The sequence below is a fragment of the Toxotes jaculatrix genome, chromosome 4, assembly GCF_017976425.1.
Source record: "Toxotes jaculatrix isolate fToxJac2 chromosome 4, fToxJac2.pri, whole genome shotgun sequence".
Taxonomy (NCBI): Eukaryota; Metazoa; Chordata; class Actinopteri; family Toxotidae; genus Toxotes; species Toxotes jaculatrix.
This window is the reverse complement of record NC_054397.1, coordinates 12,849,280-12,875,405: the sequence shown is the minus strand read 5'-3', so window position 1 is coordinate 12,875,405 and position 26,126 is coordinate 12,849,280. Positions and strand designations below refer to the sequence as shown.

At 42.1% G+C, this 26,126-nt stretch overlaps 1 protein-coding gene across 5 annotated transcripts in view; it reads right to left on the bottom strand.

Moving 5' to 3' along the window:
• Window positions 1-1,549: 1,549 nt before the first annotated feature.
• The window catches only part of slit2 (slit homolog 2 (Drosophila)), an 87,633-nt gene continuing 63,056 nt past the window's right edge, over window positions 1,550-26,126 (bottom strand). For 2 of the 5 annotated variants that reach the window (XM_041035834.1, XM_041035838.1), the window contains 24 exons: window positions 24,817-24,980; window positions 24,400-24,423; window positions 21,180-21,330; window positions 20,974-21,048; window positions 20,538-20,681; window positions 20,172-20,315; window positions 19,914-20,080; window positions 19,639-19,771; window positions 18,521-18,589; window positions 18,063-18,134; window positions 17,504-17,575; window positions 17,275-17,346; window positions 15,145-15,308; window positions 13,825-13,949; window positions 13,420-13,517; window positions 11,041-11,180; window positions 8,126-8,219; window positions 7,389-7,526; window positions 6,652-6,892; window positions 5,571-5,701; window positions 5,287-5,441; window positions 3,702-4,056; window positions 3,337-3,551; window positions 1,550-2,219 (listed from right to left, as the gene is read on the bottom strand). In XM_041035834.1, coding sequence (XP_040891768.1) covers window positions 1,963-2,219; window positions 3,337-3,551; window positions 3,702-4,056; window positions 5,287-5,441; window positions 5,571-5,701; window positions 6,652-6,892; window positions 7,389-7,526; window positions 8,126-8,219; window positions 11,041-11,180; window positions 13,420-13,517; window positions 13,825-13,949; window positions 15,145-15,308; window positions 17,275-17,346; window positions 17,504-17,575; window positions 18,063-18,134; window positions 18,521-18,589; window positions 19,639-19,771; window positions 19,914-20,080; window positions 20,172-20,315; window positions 20,538-20,681; window positions 20,974-21,048; window positions 21,180-21,330; window positions 24,400-24,423; window positions 24,817-24,980 — 3,400 coding nt within the window. In that variant the 3' untranslated portion in view covers window positions 1,550-1,962. Of the gene's footprint in view, window positions 2,220-2,998; window positions 3,043-3,336; window positions 3,552-3,701; window positions 4,057-5,286; window positions 5,442-5,570; window positions 5,702-6,651; window positions 6,893-7,388; window positions 7,527-8,125; window positions 8,220-11,040; window positions 11,181-13,419; window positions 13,518-13,824; window positions 13,950-15,144; window positions 15,309-17,274; window positions 17,347-17,503; window positions 17,576-18,062; window positions 18,135-18,520; window positions 18,590-19,638; window positions 19,772-19,913; window positions 20,081-20,171; window positions 20,316-20,537; window positions 20,682-20,973; window positions 21,049-21,179; window positions 21,331-24,399; window positions 24,424-24,816; window positions 24,981-26,126 lie in introns of all 5 variants that reach the window. The other 3 variants (XM_041035837.1, XM_041035836.1, XM_041035835.1) reach the window with 3 other exon arrangements.

Below are 26,126 nucleotides of genomic sequence, written 5' to 3'. Positions count from 1 at the left end.
CAAGTTTGACTTAAATGGCTTGAATCATCAGACTTACCCTTCAATATAGTGAAGACTTCACAAAGTTGGTCTTGCACAAACAATATGTGCATACTCAAACATACCAAGTGAGTGTGGCGAAACAAATGGGATCATGACAAAAATGTTACACAAGTTGCCTAAATCTTTGAGAGGTGACAGAAAAGGGATGAAAAGAGGGAAAGGTGAGGTGAGGATGAGGACAAATCTCACACAGTTCCTGTTGTTTTCCTAAAAGAATAATAGATGGTTACTTTCTGCATTGTTGTTCTTCAAAACTTTATTAATCCTTCTCCTCAGAATGTCATGGGGAACATTTCTTGGACCTCTTAGTGTGACAAAAAAGGCAAAGGTGAGAAGTGTGAGGTAAATATTGTGTTTAATAAACAAACATCAGTCAGGGAACTGACATTAGTCTGGGGATGGGGGGATGGGGGGGGGGGGGGGGGGGGGGGGTATAAAGCACAATGCACATGTGTAGAGGTGGGGGGAACATATTTATCTGTTACACAAGGTGCCCCCGTACAGTAGGAGCAGGAAGTTCTATATAACATACAGATCAGGATCCAAGTCTACGGTACAAAAACTTAGCAGCAACATGTTAACATCGGAGACCAAGGGGCTAACAAAGTAGTTTCATTTAGAAAAAGTCACAGTATTCTTAAAGCATAAATTTGTTAAAAAGGTAAAAACAGTTCTAAGCATCCTCTAGGGTCAATGCTACTCACAAGATCTGTGTGTGAAATACATAGGTAGGGAAATTATCTATACATTTATACTCTAATATAAAGACCTTCTGGTAATGGCACAGTACAAACTCTCAGGAAACGCGACAAAAATATACAATGTCTTCACGTCACATTTGCAGATTAAAATGTAACTAAGGTCTCTGGCAAGCACAATAGTTTCAGTGATCAAAAAACAACTTCTCTTCAACCAAAATAAAGGACACCATTTTGTTAGTTCAGCTATCTTGACAGATTATGTCTTTTTAATACAAAAATAAGGACAAATATAAATTAATATATATTAAAAGAATCAGATTGATACATGGGGGATCTACTGAATAAGTACAGGTATTTATGATACAATAAATACTTGTCATTCATGACTGGGGGTAGATAAACAGAGAGTAGTGTATTTAACCTGGCAGGTAATATGTTTAACTCTTCTACAGGTGAGAGCACATGTATGTGTGGGTGTGTGTGTGTGATGTTCAGTAGCTGTATAAAATACCACAAGTTTGAGCACAGCTGTGTGTAGGATTGTGCACACAGTCTCAGAGGGTTCAGGAGGTCTGTTAAAGGAGACTGAACACTACAGTGGTGGTTTCTTGTGTTGTAGGGGGTTATCACTGCCCGCCCTCTCCCATGCCTTAATGCAGCTCCTCCTAGTGGTGAGTCTGTGGTACTACCAGTTAAGGTTACTCCTAAAACACACGACTCACAAACAGGAAACAGGAAGTCTACAGGAAGCGGTCAGCCGTCAGTGACCGGTCAGTCCTCCAGGGAAGAGACAGTGTGGCACACCATTGGAGTCATCATGACCAACAAAAAGAAGTAGATGTAAGGAAAAAGTCAACTCTTGCGTTTTTTTTTTGTCTTTTTCTCCACTTCATAATAAAAAATAAGTCTGTTTTTGTACTTTACAATACAATTCAACATCCCCACCGAGGAAGCATCAATCATCAGTCCAGCACTGACAAGAAAAGAAACTCTTTTTTAGTTGTTTCTCTTGTTTTTTGACTTTTTTCAGGGTTTTTAAAAAAAAAAAAACAGGGTTGATGGGGGGGATGACTGTGGAGGGTGGAGGGTTTTCTCAGAAAGAATCGGGGACCTTGGACAGTGGGGGACGAGGATCAAGTAAGGCGGGCAGGAACACAGAACATATCTGGAGAGGAGGAAGTCTGCCAAGGGTATTGTCTCTTTTTTTTCTTTCTTTTTTTTATGAGGAGCACTTTGTACAGCCGCACTTGACCACTTTCTCCACTTCCTGGACAAAAGAAGAGCCATCAGTGCACTGGAAGGTGTATTTCCTGCGTTTGCTGCGGAGGGGGGTGCAGCAGGTGCCCTGTCCTTCTGCTCCCCCCGGGCAGCTGCCCCGACATTCTAGACGGGAGACCTTCTCCTGGGTTTGGCACGCCGCGTAGCCTTGCTGTCTCTGGTAGACATCTCGGACCCGTTCCCCTCGGCAGGCCACCTCTGCAGGGATGAGCGAACAGAGAGGTTACAAGTTATCCAAGCTTTTACTGATGTTCTGAAGCGACAAGGACATGATGACAAAAGTGATCTTAATGGTGAGAACAACATGGTGGCACAATAGTGGGGTGTAGAGAGAAGAGGAAGAAGACAGTAAGAGGAAGCACAGGGACACACAGACATGGTCCCAGGGAAGCAGCTGTGCACTGCTCTTTACTGGAGCTGGAGAAGGTAACCAGACATATATTTTGCTAGAAGGACTTGGTCCTCATCCTTCATGAGGACTAACTGGTCTGGTTACCTTCCCTACAGGTGCTTCCCTGAGCTTTTCTATGGTAACCATCTGGGACAGTGTATATGCAGTGCAAGAAACAGTCTCAAATGGATATAAAGGACACAGTGATTGATGACACACTGCACAAACAAGCAAGTTATTATGGAACGAAGTGAAATTATCTGGTATAGAAAAATATCAATGGCAAATATCTTTACTAAAATAAATCAAGACAAATTATCTTAAGAAAATGTTTAATACTCCAATGCAAATTGTGCTTTGCAAGATTTTCTTAGATATAAACAAATACATATTTATCCTAAAATAAGATGTCTTCTTTCAATTGCTATTGTTGCAGTGAATCTATTTAAAAGAACTACTTCAGCTACATGTTGCAGGAGGTGAAGACGAGGTGAAGCAGAGGCAGTGAGTAGGGGTATTTTGGGTTGCACTGGAGAGGAACCAAGAAAACAGAGACCGTCAGTAAAATGTGACCAGGCTGTCTCACCTGAGTAACTCCCCGTGTGGGATTAAGAGGAGGCTCAGGAGATGCTGAGTTGAAGAAGCAATGGGGTTAGAAGTGTTGATGCAGAAACACTAAACGCTGTTAGACACACACGTACTGCTGAGAGACTTGAAATGAGAGTTTACAAGTAACAGAGAGCAAAGCTGAAGCTCAGAAGAGGCTCTGTTAAGAAAAACCTGCTATTGATTAAAAAGCTTGAACAACATTTGAGTATTATTTTTAGAAAAATGTGAGAAGTCAGTTTATTGTACACACAGCAAATAATTTATACACACAGACACACCCCTCCCCTTCCAAACATGCATCCATGTTTTTCTTACCTCTGTCGCATGCCTCTCCTGTATATCCACTGTTACACTCGCAGTATGCTTTGCCCAGGCCTGACACTCTGCATTTGCCATGTTTGCAGCGAGACAAACTGCAGGGGTTAGCTGCGTCCTGGTCCCGCTCATCACAGAGTACGCCTGCAAAGCCAGGCTGGCAGCGGCAGGAGTAAGAGTAAGAGTTGATTGGAAGGCAGGTACCATGGATACACCTGTAGGGTGGAGGAGAGAGGGACAGGAAAGATAAAGATTTAGACAGATACACAGATCTTCCAGCTAAGTCCCTCTTTTATTTGAAAAACCTTAAACACAAGAACTGCACTCAGTCTGATATTAAGTTCAAACACAGAAAAAACACTCACTTATTGCCATCACAGGGGTTGCTGACTTGCTGGTCACACAGTGTTCCCGTCCAGCCTGGATGGCAAGTGCAGGTGAAGCCACGGTGCCCTGTTGCGTGGCAGTCTCCTTGGACGCAGGCACCTCTCTGGCATGGCTGGCAGCCCGGCTCCACCCCGTGGCCCAGCCACTGTCTGGTGGTGCTCTGTGCAGTCCCAGCGCCTGGAGCCCCTTGCCCCAGCCCGGCCCCCAGATCCTGAAGCTTCCCATTAATGTACAGGTTGCGGAGGCAGCCGTGGAAGCTGGTGCCATTGCGTCCACCTGAGCTATGCTGCAGGGCTGACAGACCTCCGGAGGGTGAGCCACGCTCTGGCATCCCTGGTGTAAGAAAGGAGTCGTTAGAGAGATCAGAGCATCTCTAATGCAGAGATACATTATCTTCATATATGTCAGAAGTTCACAAAGTAAATAAAAATCAAACATTCTTTTATTTACAGTATATAGCCGCTTTTTATAATATTACAAGGTGAGGTACTAAACAGTAAGGGGAGAGATGGATTAAACAGTAAAACTAGATGTGCTAGTTATGTTGATGCTAAGCTACAACGTATTTAGGATTTAGTTTTCAAACTATTACTGTTTGTGACACTTCTTTCCATTGACAAACCACTGACAGGTTTTAGCCATGGGAACAACTAAAATATCCGTGCCAGAGAATCAGATGTGATCCCAATGAAACATGCCTTAAATATTTTCTGGTACACCGACAGATTTTAAATCACAGAAACTTAAAACAAGGTATAAACTAACCAGTGAATGGACCAAAAATATGCACTCTGTGTGCTCCCTTTCTGTCTCTCTGTTGGCACGTGCCGCAGTGTTTTGAATAAATCTGACGTTTATCTTTTTTCTTGGGTACTGCACTAAGAGAGTCTTGCAGCAATCAAGTCAGCCACTGATAAAAGGGTTTCATGATACCTTTCTGTGAGAAATGGCTGTACTTTGGCACAACTCCTAAGACGATTAAAGGTACTTTAAGTGATATTTCTTGTGCGTTTCGAATTTCAAATCAAGATCAAAATGCACATCAAGGTTACTTGTGGTTTGATGTTTGTGCCAGGGATTTGAAGTTAGTCCATCTGGGCCTTTGCTCCAATAGAAATTTTTTTTCTTATTGTTGGCCATCTGTGTGACGATCAATGCACTGAACCAGTAAATAATAAAAAAAATACAACAGGATACAAAAATAACTTTGAGGAGAGCAATTAAAATCTGCCTCATGACCCATTATTATGATATATTTATCACATATAATCAACAGTGAGAATCAGGGAATTATTTAAAAAATATATTCAAAACACGGCTCTTCTTTTAGAATTGTCTTCACAAAGCAAATTATGTGCAAATAGTGTAATTTTTTTTATTTTAAAGCTCAAAGGGATGAGCCAGATTTTCCTGATGAATAAATGAATATATGCAGCAAGGAGATTAGAATCCAGTCAGATAATCCTCTGTGACCTGCAGTGCACCAATGAATTATCGAGTATTTGTATTTGTCTTGAGTTATTCACACACACATATAAACACACACTGTGCTTGGGTCCGTACCTCCCAGGTAAAGTGGGGAATCTATGTTGAGTGTGGACTGTTTGCTGATGGAGCTGATGGATTTGGGCGGCCCCCCGTCGATGGACAGAGACAGAGTCTGGTCTGATGCTACCAACTCCACTGCATGAAAACTACCATCATTCACTGTCTCCACACTGAGAGAGAGAGAGAGAGAGAGAGAGAGAGAGAGAAAGGAGAGATTAGACACTTGTATCATTCATCATGTGAACGTGGCATCAATGACAGTGTTGGTGTCAGACATTCCTCTTTATATTAGCACGTACCTGTATATAGCAGAAGGGGGGTAGGAGCCAGTGTCATAGCTGACCCTCAGGCGTCCCCTGTACAGCTCCATGGCGATGTGATCATTGTCCCCTTTATACAACAACACGCCACTGTCCTCATCTGTGGCAATCTAACAACAGGATGCTCGTGTGAATGACCTTATTAACGGTAGCAGTTGTTTTTCAGATTATGAATACAACGCTTTACATGCCATCACCTTTTAAGTTACTATGACAAAGCTGTGAGCAAACAGTTGCTTATTTGCACATGCAACAACATTATCATTCATTTGAGGTTGTGTATCTGGCCACCAGGAAGTGTGGATTCAGGATTTTCTCTTGTCGCTTGATACATTTTCATTATAAAAATATAAATTATAGCTACTTTAAATTATGAAAAGTAATAGTGCTTGTGCAGAGAAAATGGCCCTGTGACTTAAGTACATACATTATTAGATATGTAATGCAGAAGAATACTTGTGTTGTGGCTGATTGAAGCAGAACTAGTTTATAATACTTTAAATAAAGTTAGGAAGTTTAGTCCGGGGTTCTCAGTCGAGGAGTTGGTCCCCCTTCAAAGGGTCACAAGATAACACTGAAGGGTTGTGAGATGATTAATGGGTGAGGAAGGAGGAAAAAAAGCTCTGCTACACAAATTGTATCCCATTTATTCTTTTACTTTCCTCTAATGCTTTTTGAGACACTGGATAATTTTACCTCTAGGGACCTCAAAAATATTTAAATGAAACCATCTGACAAGTTTAAAGGTGAAATGTCTCCTTGGTTGAACTGCTGCCAACTCACAGACATCTGAAATGTGACAAAGTGCCCCAAGTAGACACTGTTTTTTATTAAGGGTCAAAGGCCAAAAAGGCTGGGAAATGCATTGTTTTTAAAAGCCTGTCACATATTTTTCACAAAAAATATAAACCTAAAAAGTAACATGTAATTATGGTTGTTAGATAAATCTAGTGAAATGAATATTACATAAGTGGCATGAAATTGAAACATTAAATTATAGTACAAGTACTTCAAAACTGTACTTAATTACAATTTTTGTTTCAGCTGAGTGAGTGCAAACCTGTAGGCTGATGTTGGTCTGGGGTGAGAGGAGATTGGAGGGAAGCTGCAGGTAGGACTCGCGGTTGACAAAGTTGACACTGACGAGCGTCTCACAGCGCTCGCCCTCGTAGCCGTGGAGACACTGGCATTGGGGGTCCGTTCCCACGACAACACACTGTGCCTCGTTGAGGCACTCATGGTTGTCACAGGGGCTGGTTCGGGGAAGGACCATCGGGGGAGAGAACTCGCAGAACAACCCGCTGCAACACACAAGTTCACAAGCACTGAGTATAAGTTTTAATGTATAAATATAATGTATATTTATACATTTGTGTGACGAGCTAATAAAATGTTTTTAAAATAGTTCCTCCTCCCACAATTACCACAGTTTATCACACAACCAACTTACAGTATAGATCTATAAGAACGTGCTCATTGCAATAACTGACAATGAACACAAGGGGGAGACACTCCAACACTACATACAATGAATATGTATACAGAGCATGATGCCTGGGAGAGACAGCAATACTTTAACTTTTCACCATACCTAAGATCATGGTTCAGCACATGTTGACCCTTCAATTTAGAAAAAAATCACTGACTGAGAACTATCTGAATCTTTTAGAAATGTTTTAAAAGAGCAGCAGACAGGTAAGTAATGGAACAAAACTAACATGCAGGGCACAATACTATTACAGATAGTGAGAAGAGTACTTTGATGTGTGTGAGTTCCTGCTGAGGTGTGTGCCTCACCTGTATCCCTCTGGACAGACGCAGGTGTATCCGTTGATGGCATCAATGCACTGACCTCCGTTCTGACACTTGTTCTCTTCACAGTCGTCATGGTCCACCTCACAGTGCTCACCTACATAGCCTGGAGTGCACTCACACCTACAATGGCCGCACACACAGAGACAGAAATGCTTGTTGATACTGAACTTTAATCTGCAATCTACAGTATATATATTAGGATTCAAACCATGAATGGCTGCTTTTAATGGTATAAAAACACCTTGAAATTATGTTTCAAAATGCCTGACGAGGAGCAGTGACTGTGTTGATAACTTTAAATAACTTAGCAAAAGTGCACACACACACACACACACACACACACACACACACACACACACACACACACACACACACACACACACACACACACACCACAGTACACACAACAAGGGAGGAAACCTAAAACAAGGTTCAGATAAAATCAGGACAGAAAACCTTATGTGGGAGCCAAAGCCATACTCACAACACTTTCCCTCCATGCACACACACATTCCTGCACATAGACACGTATGCAGACTTAGAGAGTTGGTGTAGTTAGGGGTGTTTCCTTGTTTCTTTCCCCCAGGATTTGAGTACTAACATTTCTCACTGAAATAAATTAGTTGCTGATTTTTCCTCGCAGATAAGGAGTGTGTGTGTGTGTGTGTGTGTGCGTAGGTGTGTGTGTGTGTGCGTAGGTGTGTGTGTAGTCCACTCACTTGTATCCCTGAGGGGTCAAAATGCACTTTGAGTCATGCTGACATGGGTTCAGCTCTGGAGCGCAGAAATCCAGTTTCTCTTCACATAGCTCCCCTAAGAACACACACAGGCACATAAACAAATCATCTCAACATCTCTTTTCAATACTGTGTAGGCTGTTAACAATAATAAGTGAAATTATAACATTAAACATCTCAATATGTTCCAGCTCCCTTACAGTGTGATTCTGCCTGCGCATCTTATTGTATAATTGAGCCTCTCTGTGTACTGTAAATGTCTGTACAGCATGTACAGAAATGTGTGTGTGTGTGTGTGTGTGTGTGTGTGTGTGTGTGTGTGTGTGTGTGTGTGTGTGTGTGTGTGTATTTTGTACGGGTATGCACTCTGATGATGGATGATTCTCTTGTGGCCAGAACCGACACAGCAGTCTGATAAATGATCCCGTCTCGGGGAATGTCATATTCCTGATGATATTCCCCAGTGTATTCCGATGTTCCTGAAACTCTGAACTACAAATGAATCACTGATGAGGCATCAGGGAATAAACCAATACTCCTGACAACGTAAGTCTGCTCTGGAAAATAATTACATGAGCACTTGGGAATCATTGAGAGTGTGTGTGAAACAATGGGAGATGCATATGCATGTTTATGCTCTGGAGCTCCTATCTCAGTAGTAACTGTGCTACCTTATTTAGAACAAGTCATATTAGTTTGATAAAGTCTTATTTTCCTAACACACTTTAAAATTAAAGAGTGGGTGTCTTCTTTTCCCAGTTCATTGGTTTTGGAAATGTTGATTGCACCTTTAAATGGCTTTAACAAAGATGTAACGGCTGCCATTAAGAGAACCGGTGAGTTGTATCTAAAAGACTGTGACTGCTTGTTCGTCAATACACAACTGACAAGTTAAACTGTCTGTAAAATATGCAGAGTGTCAAGAGGGGTGGGTGGAGCAGTGTGGGGGTGGATGGAGCGGATTAAAATTTAATTTTGACAGGCTGGTCACAAAAAGCTGTCATTTCAGCTCTGAAATAGTTTTTAAGTGATGCAATGTAAGTTAGTTATCTAGGTTGCAGGCAGTGGACTCAACTTGCATTCCTCATTGTGGGAGATCAAAAATAGATTTATTTGAAAGACAAGGCTGATGATATTCTAGATTTTTCTCACTGTCAACATATTCTATGAAAAGACTAAAACCAACAATGAACTGATCCTTGCAAGTATTGTCTGTGTAGCCATGATCTGGTTTAGCTCATTAATCTGTGCAATTGTTCCCCATAAAAACCATTAAAATGAATGTGATCAATCCTACATGCACTGTCCTGATGTCAGAAAAACTTGCTAGAGCACCAGCGTTTTTAAATATGCAAGTCTTTTGGGGTTGAGTGTCACAGACAGACTGAAAGATTTGAGAGATGGATCTGAGAATTTTGGACAATAACAAAAATAACAAAAACGTGGAATATAGAATATCATCATCCTTCTCCTTTTACCAAACTGTTTACCTGGAAACCACCACCATACTTTAGTATGGTAATGACATGTATACATTAAGCAGCAAGCAGAATAACCGCAGATATCTGAGAGCACAAAAACTCAGTGGTCCATTTGAACATCAAGGACATGCAGTGCTAACATGAATCATGACTGCATACAGTATGTTAAATCTGTGGTACTGAACATCAAGTTTCTGGGGAGCATGGATAAAGCGCAGGAAATGAGGGAAGGAAGGAAAGGAAGGAGAAAGGGACAGGAAGGACAGAGAGAAGAACAGACTAACCTCTCTCCACCTCATTGGTAGCAGCTGCAACCACACAAAAAAAAAACAACACAGACGACAGATGATAGAAAGCAGAGCGAGACAGGAAAAAAAAGACACAGAACAGCAAGACACAGAAAGACAGAGAGAGAACACCGCCACAAAAGTTAGCAGTCAGAGATGATTAGCACAGTGCAAAAGCAGACAAACAAATAGCAACAGACCAGTGTTAGTCAGAAAAAATATGATTTATCTGCAGTTTGTTCATGAAAAAAGATTCTCCTTATCTTTGTATGTATGTTTCAAGAGAGAGTTCAGGTGCTTGGAAGTAAAGTCCTTTCATTTTTCCCATACACAGTGTTATGTGACTCATAGTTGGAGCATTTCTAGGGCTTTGATCAGTATGAAACTCATCAATACAAAAGATGAAAGACTGCATTAGATAACATCTGGTCAGCAGTCAAAGGTACATTAAAAACTTCAAGGTAGAGGTTAACTATGACTCAAAAGATAATGAGGAAACTGAAAACACAATCTGCATCCATACTGTCCACACTGCTTATAGATGTATGTATACATCAGGGGCTGGTAGTGAATGTGTTGTCTCCTTGCAGTTTTGAGTGACGTGTCCCAAAACGCGTCACAAATTTTTTACATATTTTTAAGGGGTCAAGTGGATCTAAAGTGGAAATCAACTCACTTGGATGAACTCAGCAACTACAGAGCTGTTTTGCTCTCAACTGCAGTGACCAATCCTTTTAAGCTACATCCGGATTCCCACCTCTGACTGGCTTCTTCTCCATGGCAACAGCGGCTGAAGCTCATGGCTATTGTATTTTCATTTAGTTTTTACTTTTTTATTACTGTGTAAAGCACTTTGAATTGCTTCTATATGAGACTGTGTTCTGCAAATTACCTTGACTTGAATATTTAGACACGTCCACCATAACAAAACATGATTTCTCAGGAACTAAGTTGAAATAACTGAAACTGGTGGTCATGACATAAACCTATAGGGTTGTTACGTTATCTGGGAGAGTACCATGCCTCTGTGTGATGGATTACTGTGATTATACAACAAATGAAATGTGAATATGGAACAGGAACCCCCCCGCACCACCACCCACAGGATAACCCTTTATTAATGTGTTACCTGTGTATTCTGGGGAGCACATACAAGTGTAGTTGTTGATTCCATCAACACAGGTGGAGTTGTTCTCGCAGTCGTTATCCTCACAGTCATCAATGTTGATCTCACATGCATCACCTTCGAAGCCCTCTGGGCACACACACCTTAGAATACACAACGACACACACACACATGAGCAGGTATCAAAGGACAAACACATTTAGGGTCACATAGCGAACATCGTCAACAGAAATCTTAGAGACCTCTGGATGACATTAGACACACACACACAAAAACACACCCTCTATCCATGTGTGCAGCTCATAATAGCAGTGTCAGCTCCATCTACATATTCCCAGTAGAGAGTCATTATTCTGTTAATGTGAGCGTGCCTCAACTCTGTAACTACTACTCAGGTTTATTACTGCTCACACACATACTCCTACACACACACACACACACACACACACATATGCCTACCTTACCAACAGTGGACTGTCAGACAATGACAAGCAAGTGTGGCCCACTATTTCAACGCGATGTAAAAAACAAACAAAAAAAAAACAAAAAACAAACAAACAAACAAAAAAACAACCACGAAAATGCCCCTCTCACACTTTGGGGTATTTAACAAGAAACACTTGCATTCCATTTCTTGGTGCATTTGACTCTTTCTTTTGGAGGCTGGACTTCAAAAGTTTAGTGAGCATCACAATGATCAACCACTTGACCCTCAGAACAGTCCTATAACAGCCTAAACAATTTGGTCTGACACTTACAATCTGTGTTACGTACCGGCTTTGAGGCTTCGCATTGGGTGTCGGACTTGAAAATTCACTGAGCCTCATAAAAATTGAACCTCAGAACTTCCAAGTAGTCCTCTAACAAGCTGAGCTATTTAGATAAAGACAGCTTCCCAGTAACAGGACCATTCAGAAGTTTTGAGGTTGTGGGTTTAATCCTCAGGCAACTTGTTGTATTTTGAAGTCCTGCGCCCAGAGGAAAAACTCAAAGGCATTGAGAAAAGCAAGAATTGCTGGTGAGATAGCTCCATGACTTAGGACGCAAAGTGAATTCTGAAGTCCCATATCCTAAGGAAAGCATCAAAATCTCAAAGAAACTGAACTCAAATGTCTGTGTTCAAATATATCAGGGAGTAAAAGGACTGCTCTGGAGTTTTGAGGTCTTGGGTTCAATCTTCAGGATCTGCAGTGAATTTTACAGTCCGGTACCTAAAGTAAAAATTCAAAGTCACTTGGGAATAAAGAGCTCATGATCTTAGAGGATTCCTTGGAAGATTTGAGGTTGTGAGTTCGATCCTCAGTGAATTTTTCCAACACCCAAAGTGAGAACTGAAAAGTGCTCAGGGAGAATCTCCCAGTGTGAAGAGGGCTTGCTACCGTGGTGGGTTTGGTGTAAGGCACCAGTGGTGCAGTGTCTGGTACCTGTGCCTGTACTGTATTTCTGCAGTGTGGCTGCCCATGCAGGTGTGGACCTGCATTTGCCCTGTACTGCGTGTGCCAAAATATCCCCTGTACCCTGTTGGTTCTCCGGTACACTGTGAGTCTGTAATAACTTGAAGGTCCACTGTTGGATAGGTACGCAAGAACACATACACACATACACACGCTCACACAGAGTGGTATATTATGGGTATAATAAAGAGCTCTTATGCAGCACACACTCAAATGGATTAATATCTCATTATATAGTCAACGACAGCTCTTCAGAAAGAATATTCCACCCCTTATGGAGGAAAAGGAAAAGAAAGCATACACAGATGGAAATACAGAACATATAGAGAAAAACTGAAATGAAAAAGTAAGAGAAGAGACACAGAGAAACAGGAGGAGCTGTGATCTTGGGCTGGTCTAATTGTCTGTGTGGGTGGTTAAAATCTACTTGGAGTGAGCCGACAGACATTAGCTCCCCTCCTGTTAATACTAAACAGCCTAATGAAGAGAAGGCGATTCTTGCGGCAAGACGGTCCAGCTCAGAGACAGACTGAAGACAAAACTGGCTCCCTAAGCCATTTACCTCATGTAAATTCATTCCCATCTGTCATTAGTGGTGCAGCATCATTGATGGAGTTATCTGCTGAGGGTCCACAGATCTATTGGTCTCTAGTTCCTGGTATCTTGCATACATTTTGCATGATTTACCATGTCTCTGTATTTTTTAAAAGGGCTCTATAAGTGTATGCTTACATATATGTATATGTTAATATTCTGGTAAACATAAAGGAATATTCCTTTTGTTGTAAACTGGATCTTATTACAACTTCTTTGTACTCTTATGCGAAAAAATGTGGCATAAAAATGTAAAAATCCTCTTTAGCATAAACCCATGTAAGGATAACAGTAAAGTTTAAAACAAAACAAGACAATTTTTTAGGCTTCTCACCAAAAGTTGCTTCCTTCTCCTTCCTTCAGGTGGCAAGTTCCACCATTCTGGCACGGGTTACCGATGCAGGCGTGGATGGGCTCCTCACAATTTTGGCCCTATGTACGCACACAACCACACACATGTTCAGTGCATCCAAAGAACAACAGCTTCTTGTCATAATCACCAGTTGTCTGCATCTTAGGTCTTAGAGACAGCTTTCTCTTGTCACCTTGATATTTGAACTCTCTCTTCTGCCTTAACCTGCTCAAATTTATTCATCAGGCTTAAAAGACAGGGGAAAGTAACAGATTACAGGTGTTTAATTGATGACTGAAAAAAGCTGTCTTTTACACTGGTTTGTGGTTAGGAAAGATACGTGAGCAGGTGAAGATGGCCCCTTTTAGCTTCCCATAGCATGTGTACCTTAAATCCATAGGGGCAGGTGCAGCGGTAGTAGTGCACAGGGTCATTGGAGCAGGTGCCGTCGTTCCTGCAGGGGCTGGACAGGCAGGGCTCGCACTTGGCCTGGATACTCATATCCACTGGGCCTGTGCGATGAAGACATACCGACCGACCCACACACACACAGAAACAAAACACAAACAACAAAGAGACCTCAGGCTTTATATAATGTTCTGTGCCTGATGAGTCAGAATAAACAGGTTTGCATACTCTTAGACGTCTGTACATTATCAGGGTCCTGCATAAACCCTGCATCTTCAGAAATCAACTTTTTCAGCATCATATAAATATGTATAACACAGCAGATCCTAATGGTCAATATCAGTCAATGAAAAGAGGGGAAAACAAAATTAACTCTACGATAACATTAGGTAAGATAATGCTTTGTGGACGTTAGAAGCAAGAATTGCAGTTTTGTCACTGGGTTATAAATGAGAGAGATTTTCTTTGCAGGACCATGGCATGTACAGAAGACAGACATATCCCCAGCTCTGATGACAGAACATCAACACTTAAGAGTCGGGATACAAGATGCTGGTCAGAACATGAGGACTGAAAGGGAAACAGAACGGTTCAATCTGTTCAGGGCTCAAAGGACGAGGAAAACTGGTCTGGGACTGTCTCAAGAAGCTAGGGAGGGAGAGGCTGAGGAGGAAGTACAGGGATATGATTGGCTACTTTACCTGGCACCAGAAAACCACAAGGCCCCGGGACTTCTACAGTGCGTCAGTTAGGTTAGGTTAAAAATAGGTTTTAGTCATGTGTTCATGGTTAATGTGATATAATAAGGTCAAAGGTTAGTAGCAAGATCATTCACAAGCAAAGGTATGGATTTTAGAGATTTATATAAATTTAAATATTAACATTTCTTACTTTCCAGTGAAAACCATGCATGTCCACAAAGGACAACATTAATTTATAGGAGAAACATTTTTGTGGGTTCAGACAATTATCTTATTTCGTAAGCTAATAAAACCCTTTTAAAACTCATGAACTTTTATTTTTCCATGAAAAGTTTAGAATTTGGCAACACATGGCTTTCATTGAACAATGATAATTTGTAAATGGCAACTTGTGGCCTCCCCTAGGAGTCCTTGTTAAGCATCTTCATATTTGTTATGTATTTCTTGGCACTAAATAACACTGATCTGCTCATCTGCAAAGGATGTAAGTGCATGGTTTTGTTTTTGGACACATATTAAATTTGGATATGTACATTTTACACACAAGAGTGCTCCTGTGTTATTGCAATACTGTATGCATGTGACTGTGTGTGTTTACCTGAGCAGGTGAACTTCTTGGAAGGCGTGGTGAGCAGCAGTTTGTCGGTCATGTCGCCGGGTCCAGCACAGCGAGCTATTCCAGGCTCCTTGTAGCCACTCTTCACCCAGTCTGAGAGCCACTGCATGTGGCAGTCACAGTACAGAGGGTTGGCACCCAGTGCCCTGGCAGCCAGGAGGAGAGGAGAGTGAGAACAATGTTCAGGCATAATAACAGAGTACACAGGAAAACTCAGCACTTCAACCTCAGAGTCATTGCTTCGTTTCAGAGTGGTTGTGCTGAAGAACAGGAGCCAAAACAAAAGAAAAAGTGTCACTGTCTAAATACTTCACAGGCTGACTTGTACATCACTATTGAATTAACTGTGAAACCACAGTATGCTTCTACTATAAATAACTGTAGTGGCGATGACTGGGAACATCTGTCGCATGTTGACAGGAGTGTTGGCAGTCATGTTCTTCAAACTTTAAACACGTCTCCTAAATTATATTACTTCATGTCAAAAAGAGTATGTTGCTGCTGCACTTAGTTTTGCTGATGTTCTATAGCTCAGTATAAGTCTAATGTGAGTTATTTTCTTTTTAAAGGTAACAAATAGAGCATCGTATTCAGGCAGAAAACTAAAGTCACACTTGAGTTAGCTCACTGGCATCAGCTGCTTCATTCATGCTCCACAGTGACTGGCTGATTCATCAGCTTCTTGTCTTCTATCTGACTAGTTACCAGTCACATTCATTCAGGTGTAGAGAGCTGCCTTTATAACCTGACACTTGACACTATCATTCATAGTTTCTGATTATTTCATACCAACACCTTTTGCTGCTTCGACTCCCTCCACCACAGCAACCTCCACCTTATCTGCTAAGTTTCTGATGTTATAATTGAACTAAATTCTACACATTCATTGTTGTACAGCTATACTCTATATGCACTCAGGTTTGTGCTTATTATGGGGGGACCAATTCTCTCAGCGGAGTGCTCGCTGTCTCGCAGACCATTTTTTGCCTTCAGTTATTTGTTCAGTTTTCTGCCTACCCCTTTGCCATTTCCACTAACTGCCTTATCATTTCAGACCGTGCCACTCCCCCTGCAGTAACTTCAGCCTTTTCCCAGTCACCTGATTCCCTGTATCCACCTGCTGGTCTGAGTCGTGACACATCACTGCTTGGATTTTTCGTGAACTCCTTTAAAGAGCGGAGCTCTTTCTGTCAAATTAACTCTACAACCATTTGCGATAAATGGTCAATTCCTTCATGTAAGTGTCTCCGGCTGAACTATTACAGTGGTCAAAAAGGAAGTTAGAGATGGTCACAGGCTTGTAATAGACTGCAAAGTAATAGACTCATTTTCTGTGGTCTGTAGTGTGTATTCCAAAAAAAAAAAAAAAAAGAAAAAACTCAAAAAACTATAGCTCCTAAAAAGTAGCAGCCTGTCCCAAGCACTATCCATGGTGCTGATCCAAGTGAGCACCCCTAGGGCAGACACAGGCACTCCATCACTGATATTCCCACCGGCAGGTAACTCAAGTTGTTACCATCGTCCACACATGTGATAGACTACAACCTATCACTTGTGTTTTTGACCAAAGTCTTCTGTGTAATATGTTGTTTGTCTGAATATTGTTTAAAGGGCTTCAAGACATTCTGACTTTTTGAGCCTCTGCACTGGAGTCCTCCCTGCTCAAATGTGGATGGGTTTTGTGCTGTAAAACCCTTATTGAAGAAAAATCAATTCAACAGATTTCCCCCCAAATCCCCAAATCCATTACTTAACAAAGAAAGAATAAAAACAGTTTTGCTGCTGTAGCCACAAAGGGTGGAGCATTGCACAGAGGAGGAAGGTACTCTACAATCCCATTATATACCACCCTTTAATTTTGATAGTAAATATTTGGAACTGTTGATAATATAGACAAAGGGAGGAATATTTAGTTTTATTGCTCAGCTACTTTTTTTTAGCCTAATTGGTTTACAGACAAGCCTCACTAAACAGATGTTTTGTTTTTGAGATAATGAGAAAAGCTCTTTTGTGATGATAATATGCTTTCTTTATTTTGCAATTCTATAAGGTGAACTCTTCAAACAGAGAAAGACATGTACAGTGATGAGTGTGTGTTTTTATGTTACTCACAGGTGGGAAAGCGATGACAGGTCTTTGAAGGCTCCCTCTGGTATCAGTGATATGTCGTTACCATGGAGAGACCTAAGCAAGGAAGAGGAAGAAAGGTAAAAGAAGAGCACAGAGGTGTAGAGGGGAGCCTGGATGTTAAAAGTCTGGATAGTTTCTTTAGCATCAGTCTGACTCAAGACTATTTGTATCGTGTTCATCAGTGTAGGCATGGGTCAAGACAGATACTCACAGCAAACGCAGAGACTTGAGTCCATCAAACGCCCTCACTGGTATGCACCGCAACCGGTTGTAGCTCAGGATTCTTTACACACAGAGTAAACATGTTGGCATGGAGACAAATTCAGAAATCCTTTTCAAGATATATTCAAACGCAGCAAGACATTTCAGAGCACAATCCTGTTAATGACTACATTCCACTCGAGCAAACAGACACGCAATTTAACACACTTGTCGGCCGCATCTATTCATTCGGAAACACACACATAAATAAACATATTCACGTCTTACAAGCACAAACACAAACATCTTGCACTCAAAACAGGCATTTTTTTGCCCCATTGCTCAGATTTTAATGTGGATTTTGGTTGTTTGCTAAGAGTCCCATGTATTCATGTGTGTCTTCATGACAACTAAACAAAAATGTATGCCACAAAAGAAAGTCCTTATTCAGTTTCTGTTTTCATTTTATCAAGGGCATCTTCCTCTTATGCATTAGTGAACCACACACATTCACTAACACACACGTACACACACATTGCAAAGGGGACTGATGTAAAAGCCAGACTCACAGGGTAAGCAGCTCGGACATGTTACTGAGGCTGTGGTTGGACAACGTGCTGATCTGGTTGTTACTCAAGTCACTGAAAAGGAAACAAACACAGATACATAAAAACGCACATGCATAAACAAACACGCACACACACACACACACACACACACACACACACACACACACACATACTATGCACACAGACACAGTACTCTTCTTTAGACAACTGTACTGGGGATGTCACGCCTACATCAGGGCCAAACCAGGTCACATCAGCACAGACCTCTGACAGAATACCAGTCAGTTAGTTTCAGTCTTTAAAGGTGCAAAAAGTGCAAGGAATGCAGGCCAAGTCACGATCCTGGTTATAAGTGTGTGTGTTTGAGTGGGCAAAACTCTGGCCTCGTGACCTGTGAATTAATATCTGAGTGCGTGTGAGTAATATCTGTCATGGGTGAGGTCATGGGTGAAACTTACATGAGTGTTAAGTGTTTGTAATTGGAGAGCTCCACGGGAACCTGAGTGAAGTGGTTACCATCCAGGTACCTATGAGACAGAAGGAGAGAGAGAGAGAGAGAGAGAGAGAGAGAGAGAGAGAGAGAGAGAGAGAGAGAGAGAGAGAGAGAGAGCAGGGCACAGAGCAAGAGGTAGTTTGGAAACAAAAGAGACATGAAGAAAGACAAATATGGAACATGTAAGGAGGATTGGGAAAGAGAGAGAGAAAACGAGAAGGGAGAAAATGAAGTTATTTAACCATGTGGGAAATTCCTCATCTCCAGCAGTGTGAGCAGTCATTACTGCTGGAGCCATAATAAACACTGGAGTTTAATATCCCCACAGGCATCCTAATACAGTACCCTCTCTCACACATACACAGGCACAGCGGAGATCCTATTTCTTTCACCGTGTGACAATGTGCTATTAATCCAGCATATTAATTAAGTCTTTGTTAATATTGGAAGAAGCACATTCCCCACAGGAGAAATAGTGAAATGATAGAAAATACCACCCGGTGTTTTTTTTCTAATGTTTAATTTAGGGCTATCATTTTCTGATCATCACAGATTGTCTCTGTGTGTGTCTCTGTGTGTGTGTGTGTGTGTGTGTGTGTGTGTGTGTGTGTGTGTGTGTGTGTGTGTGTGTTCAGACGAATTTCCAGAATAAAATCCTCTGTAAGCCCACAGTACATGTACCTGTGTATCTCTATGAGCTTGTGTGTTAATGTGTGCTTTTTCACACACTGTCTGACCAACTAAAGCTCTAGTAAATTAAAATATCGATTTAAATGTACAATGTCTCACTTTCAAGTTTTTTGAAGCTGACAACTGATGCTATAGCCGCAGCAACACCAGATGTGAGACGTCAACCCAACTCAAGTGTCCATCCTTTTCAGTCAGTGTTGTCTGTTATTCTTTATCCAAAGAAAACCATATATCTCCAAATTTGGCGAGAAATTTCTCCTTCCTTCTTAAGCTCCATAAACAACTGTATTATCTGAGAAGATGCATTGTCACAAATCTGAAAATGGACCTGTTTTGATAAAATCAACAAAACCCGTTTGTCTGTACTAAATGGTGTGTTGGTCCAAAACTCACAGTTCAGTGGTCTCTTTGGGAAGGCCTTTGGGCAGCGTGGTAAGACCCTTGTTGCTACAGCGCACCACGGTGTCCAGACAGGAACACTCAGCTGGGCACCTCAGCACTGGGGAACAGCTGTTCTCATCATTGCCTGATAAGGATGAATGATGGGACAGATGGAGTGGCAGAGAGGGGAGGAAAGATGATAGAAAAGTTGTAATGAAAAACAAATACAAAATCTGTCAGGGCTGCTGATGCTGCAGAGCATCATGTGTAAATCTGCTCCGTCTCACCATCTTCACAGGCAAAGTCCTGGACAGCTACATCCTGGATGGGGATCTCCTTCAGGAAGTAAGGATTCTGGCAGCGAGGGTTTCCAGTGACGATGCGTTTCCTTCTTAGCCAATCCCCGAGCCAAGCCAGGTGACAGTTACAGTTGAAGGGATTGGCCAGAAGGTTTCTGGAGAACAAAGTCAGTGCTCAGAGACAGATTTTATGTATTTTCATTTTTGTACACATGCATGAACGCGTTATATATTGTTTGTACTCACAGTGTGGACAGGGAATGCAGTGTGTCGAAGGCTCCGGGGTTCATGGAGGTGATTTGGTTGTCATAGAGTGACAGGAGACGCACCGAGCTCAACCCCACGAAGCTGCTGTTACTCACACAGCTGATACGGTTACTCCTCAACATACTGCTCACAAACACACATACGCACACAGGCATGAGCGATTTAATGTGCTGTTGTATTTTACAAAACAAAACAAAACAAAACAATAAAAAAAACATATTTTGAATGAATTGTGCATGTTCACATTCATGATCTGTGTGTCACAGTGTGCAAGAGCATATTTTAATATTATGCATACTTGACATGATAACGTGATTGAATATGCATTTGTGTGTGTGTACCCACAGTGTGCGGAGGCCACTCAGTCCCTTCAGCATGCGGTGGTGTATGTTCTCCAGTCTGTTGGAGGTCAGAATCAGCTCATTGACCCCTGAGGCTCCTTCAAATGTGCCCTCCTCTATGTCAGTGATACGGTTATTGCTCAGGTTACTGCAAGGAGTGGGAAGCAGGAGCAAGAAAAGTATGAAAGTTGCAAGAATGAAAAGAGTGAAAACAAGAGAGAAGAAAAATGTAGAGAAAACAGAAGGAGGACAAAGGCAGCAAGAGGGAATTTAGCAAAGATGTAGTAAGCAGGGGGTACGATGTATAGAGAGAAATAAACATGGTTTACTTTCATTTATGTCATTTTTACAGTCACAGTTTCCTTTATGTAACCTGAGTATGACTTTCTCACAGTCACACGTGCTTTGTTCCAACTATGTTTACAACATGTCTGACTCACATCTTCCTCAGCTGAGGTAACTTTTTGAAAATCCCGGTCGCCTCGAGCACAGTGAATTCATTGTTGTTGAGACGCCTGAGAACAGAGAAGAGATGAGGGGTTAGAGACAAAGAGCGAGAACAACCAAAGTAATGGAGACAGAGGAGGAGGAGATGAAGAGCGACGCACAGATACACTTTGTACAAGACAAATCCAGCATGACTCACAGTTCCGCGGTGTACTGAGGAATGTGATCTGGTATTTTGGTGAGTTTCTGGTTGGAGCAGTCGACCGTGGTGCCCTCACAGCGACACTTCTCAGGGCAGGCCAAGTCGGCGAAGCAGTCCCCTCCTAGCTTGCTGCGGTAATCCTCAGTACCTGGTCACAATCACAACCCCAACGTCACTAAATGCCCTCACCGAGCAAGAGCCGAATCGAAACCAGGTTCCAACACAAACTCTGCAGCTGGCCAAAGTGAAGGCCGTGATACAATGGAGGAGCTTTGAGAGATTGCAGAGGGGCTGTGGTGCTTTGTTTGTCAAAATGAAACAAATTTGTTCAAAAAACATTGCTGATTGTGATCATATGCAACATAACTCATGGGCATTAGGAGCCAGGTCTGCAAGCCACACAAACTGTCAAGATCAAGACATGTAAACAGGCACACAGACACACACGAGAACAAACACTGGAGTTTTTCTGTCCTGTCAAACTACAAAGCAACTGTTAGTGTTAGAAACCACAGCACAAAGGAAAGAGCATCAAAAAGTAGATCATAGCAGAAAAATGCTTTCACACAATCGGCAGTCATCTATCAAACAAAGGGGGGGGGGGGGGGGGGGGGGGGGCAGGAGATTGCTGTCTCTTGCATCTTGGCCATGCTGTAGGGTTTTGCAGGGCCGTTCCATGGTGCTTGACAGAACCATGTTCCACTATAGGAACCTGGCAGCCACATGGTTAGATCAAGCACAAAGGAACAACCTGCTGACTGACTGCTCCTCCGCTGGAACACAGGGATGGGAAGACCAGAGGGAAGAGAGGAGGAGGAGGAGGAGGAGAGGACAGGAGAGGGTGAGAGGGAGTCAAGAAGAGAGGAAGAGAGTTGGAGGGGAGAGGAGGAAAATGAGAGGAGAGAAGATGACAGAAGAAAGGAGGATGACAAGGAGAGCGGAGGAGCGGAGAGGAAAGTGAAGCAAATGAGAGGATGACAGAAGACAAGTAGGACAAGAGAAGAGGAGAGGAGAAGGAGATGTGATTAGAAGAGTAGCAGAGAAGAGGATGGGAAAGAGATGAACACGAGAGGACAGGATTGGGGAGGTGGGGAAGAGAGGGAGGAGAGGAGGAGAGGAGAGGAAAAGAGAGAAGAACTGGACAAAGAGAGGAGTGGGAGAGGAGAGGAAGGGAAAAGAGGAGGGTAAGGAGAGGAAGAATCTAAGGAAAAAAGATGGTAAGATGAAGGATGAGAAGCAGGAAGAAAACAGCTCTAGGTGGCAAAGGAGAGTGGGGAGAGGAAGACGAGAAGAGGATAAGATCAGACAGGCGGGTAAAGTACAGTAAAGTGATTAAGAAAAAGCAGGGAAGAAGGGAAAAAAAGGAGAGACTGCAACATCTAAAGACACCTAAACTCAGACATATCACAGGAGAGCAGGAGCAGTGGGAGGAGAGTTACAGCAGCACTGAAGGCAAGAGAAGCCCTGACTTCTAGGAACACACACACACACACGCACACGCACACGCACACACACACACACACACACACGCCAACAAACATGGGTACTACACACACACACAAACTGAAATAAAGAGAAAAATACATGAACCATTGTGTGATAAAGTGTAAATTTCATGAATATTCTCACTGATGTTGTTTGTAAACAAGACAAGAGGAGTCACATCACAGAGGGGTCAAAGGTTACTGTGGTAGAGGTCAAAGGTCAGAGGCCAGCTCAGGGACGAGAGGTGAGGGATTCGGAGTTGACGGAGAATCGTGTGTGTTTGTGTGTGTGTGTGTGTGTGTTTGTTACTTACAGCCGACATGGTGTACTCCTGAGTGTGTGAGAGAGGCAGTAGGAGAAAGAAGAAGGGATTTCACTCGTTTATTTGAACAGGAGAGAAAAAGGTGATGAAAAACTGAGAAAAAAAGCTGCAATTTTTTCGTGTTTAGTCCCCAGGCAGCGATTCATCTAAAGGGGTAATGACTCGTGAATAGTGAGAATCGTGCTGGCATAACATGACATAGGGTGGGCGCTTTCATCCGACACGCATCCCAGTCTCGTTCGCTTGAAGCATGACTGATTCAGACGTGTTTTTTTAGGGGGATCGCGAGGTGACAAAATGTACACGTAGCCAGATAAAAGCGCCATGAGGATGAACAATAAAAAAAAAAGGCCAGTTCTAAACTCACGCAAGTGCAAGTGCAAGTGCATTATTTTGTTTTGTGCATTTTTTGACATCAATCACTTTTGCAGGTCCAGTCGTCACAAGGCTAAAACAAGATTTGGCTGGAGGGATAAAACTGGAATTGCACCACCCAGAGTTCAGACTTTTTGTTCAAACAGAAATATGAGATACGACCCAAAATAACACACTGTAAAATAATTAAAAAATCAAAATCCAGGATTTTAGATGTATTGATCTAAGGCATGATACCAAGGTTGTACCACAGAATGGAACATGTTTATTCAACTTTACAGCCGCAATAGTTCTTAAATTATTCAGCTTTGCCCCATATGTGGTATCTGGGCTTTGAAACCTCTGTCCCCCCGGTGAGCTTCAGAGTTAATGACTGTAGTGAGTCAACACGCACACACACATGCACGCACACACACAGACACACACAGACACACACACACATACTCTCATCCAATACACACCATGCCTCCTCTGTGTGCTGCTGTGGTAATGACCGCCTTTAGCCCTGCTACTGATCTCATATGCATGTCTGATTTACATATTTCCCAGCACCCCTCTGAGCATGGTAACTGTGTGACCTTTTGATGTTCTGCAGTGGGTGAAACAGACACAGATGCTCGCGGACACACGCTCATATATTAGCTATCATTAGATGTGCTAAGAAGCAAGGAGGACTAGTATTGAATATAGTCTCTCTGATCGCTGGACCAATATACTTTTATTCATACAGAGTCTTGCACGCCGTGCCCAGCTGACAGTGACCTGAGCTTATTAATCCAGTTGTTTTTCTCTCTCAGCAGTCAAGGTTATGGTTACCGTCGAAAACCCAGTGCAAGGACAAGTGTGTGATTATCTGGTGCCCGGTTGGATGTGATGCATTATGATGTACAGCATTCAAAAGGTGCGAGTCAAGGCAAGTCACTCTGAAGTGTCAAGAGTGTGCGTGTATGTGCAGCATCCGTGCACCATGAGTGAACAATAAGTGTTTTATACACACAAAAACACACACTCACACACATGCTCAATGTACAATACCTGGGATGAAATACTGTTCTCTAGCTAATGGAGAGACAGAGAGAGTGAAAGTGAAAAACAACAAAAGAACAAAAAGCCAGACTAGACGAAAGTATTCAGTGGCTGCGTGTGTGGATGTGTGTGTGTGTACGTGTGTGTGTGCGTGTCTGCAAAAATAGGTGGAGATGCCAGAAAATACTGAAAACGGGGAGCTGAGGTTAGTAAAGAGAGGCTCAGGGAAAATCCCAGCAGGAAGACACAGAATGAAAACACAGGAGAGGACAGTTTATCTTAAATATCAGTCTGTGTGCATGTGTGGATGATCAGAGATAAAAAAAAAAAAAGAATTAGTCTGGGGGTATAGATCAATGTCAACATCTCATCTTGGCAGCACTTGTGGGACCTACTGTGTACAGTCTCGTGTGCATGTGTTTGTACCTGAGCAGCGGAACTTCTTGCTCTTGATTTGTCCGATTCGTTTGTTGGCGAGCCGTCGTGGGCTGGTGCACCGGGCACCGCTTGTCTCAATGGGATTGTCCTGCAGGTAGTCAGCCAGCCACTTCAGATGGCAGTCACAGATAAACGGGTTTTGGGCTAAGTGACTGATCCGACACACATTCATCACACACAGCCATGGACACACAGAGCACACAGAAACACACACATAAGCTGTTAGAACAATATATAGTTGTGAACATGTTGTGTTTCTACAGTGCTCTTCAATAAAATTTAAGAAAAGCAAAGAAAGATGTCCGATTTGACATTGGCTGATGAGAACACCATAGTTCTCATCAGCGGTTTAAATACTGTTCTAAATGCAACACCCTGGGTATATTTAGCTGCTGGTAACATAGCAACAATACTTCTGCTTTACATTCTGTTACCAGGTAACTCACATGTGAAACTAACCTACCCATAAGTTGAACTGACTATAAACTGCAAAAAAATTCTCTATTAAAAATATGGAGGGAAATTCAAGCACAGCTCGAACGAAGATACATTTGAACAACTAATAACAGGGTAAGAAGGTAATGGGATTCTTAGTTTGTAGTAAGCCATCAGCAAAAGTTAGTTAGTAACCTATAAATGTTAAATCATTAATAAAGGATTCTACAATAATCAATCAAGTCTGCAATTGCAAATGTTAACGTGTTTATAAATGGATATTGATATGCTGTAGTCCGTTTCCAAAAAGTGAGCGGTCAAACAGCCCCACTGGAGAAAAAGGTGCTAGGCTTGAAGAGGATTTCCACAACCTGGCTACCCAAAGGTTTTTCATTTTATTTTAAAAATATGATAACACTCTGAGGTGGACTGATACGCAAAATAAAAACCTTGGTGATTAAGTCAGTTTGTTACGTTTTGTAGTTGGGCGACCTCTAGAAGCTATAGTTATTATGACTGGAGCAAAGGTGGAAGTCACGTGAAGTAGTTTAAAGAGCAAGGTCCGTGTTTGGAGGAGGACTGGATTGGTGGGTCAACAAAACACAGGAAACTGATGTTTATTAACCACATTCTTATTATTATCACCCTAATGACGAACGTCGCTAACCTTAAGGATGCACTACATAAGTGTAATTCTGTGTTCATTATTATGATCATGACAATGAAGGTCCGGTTCGCTGCCGCCAGTATGCTTCATTTATTTACTATTATAACTAAGATCCATTATTCTTTTGAATTGGAACGACTGATAAGACTGAACCAGTCACATAATGTGGGTGAAAAGAAACCTGTTTGTATTGGCA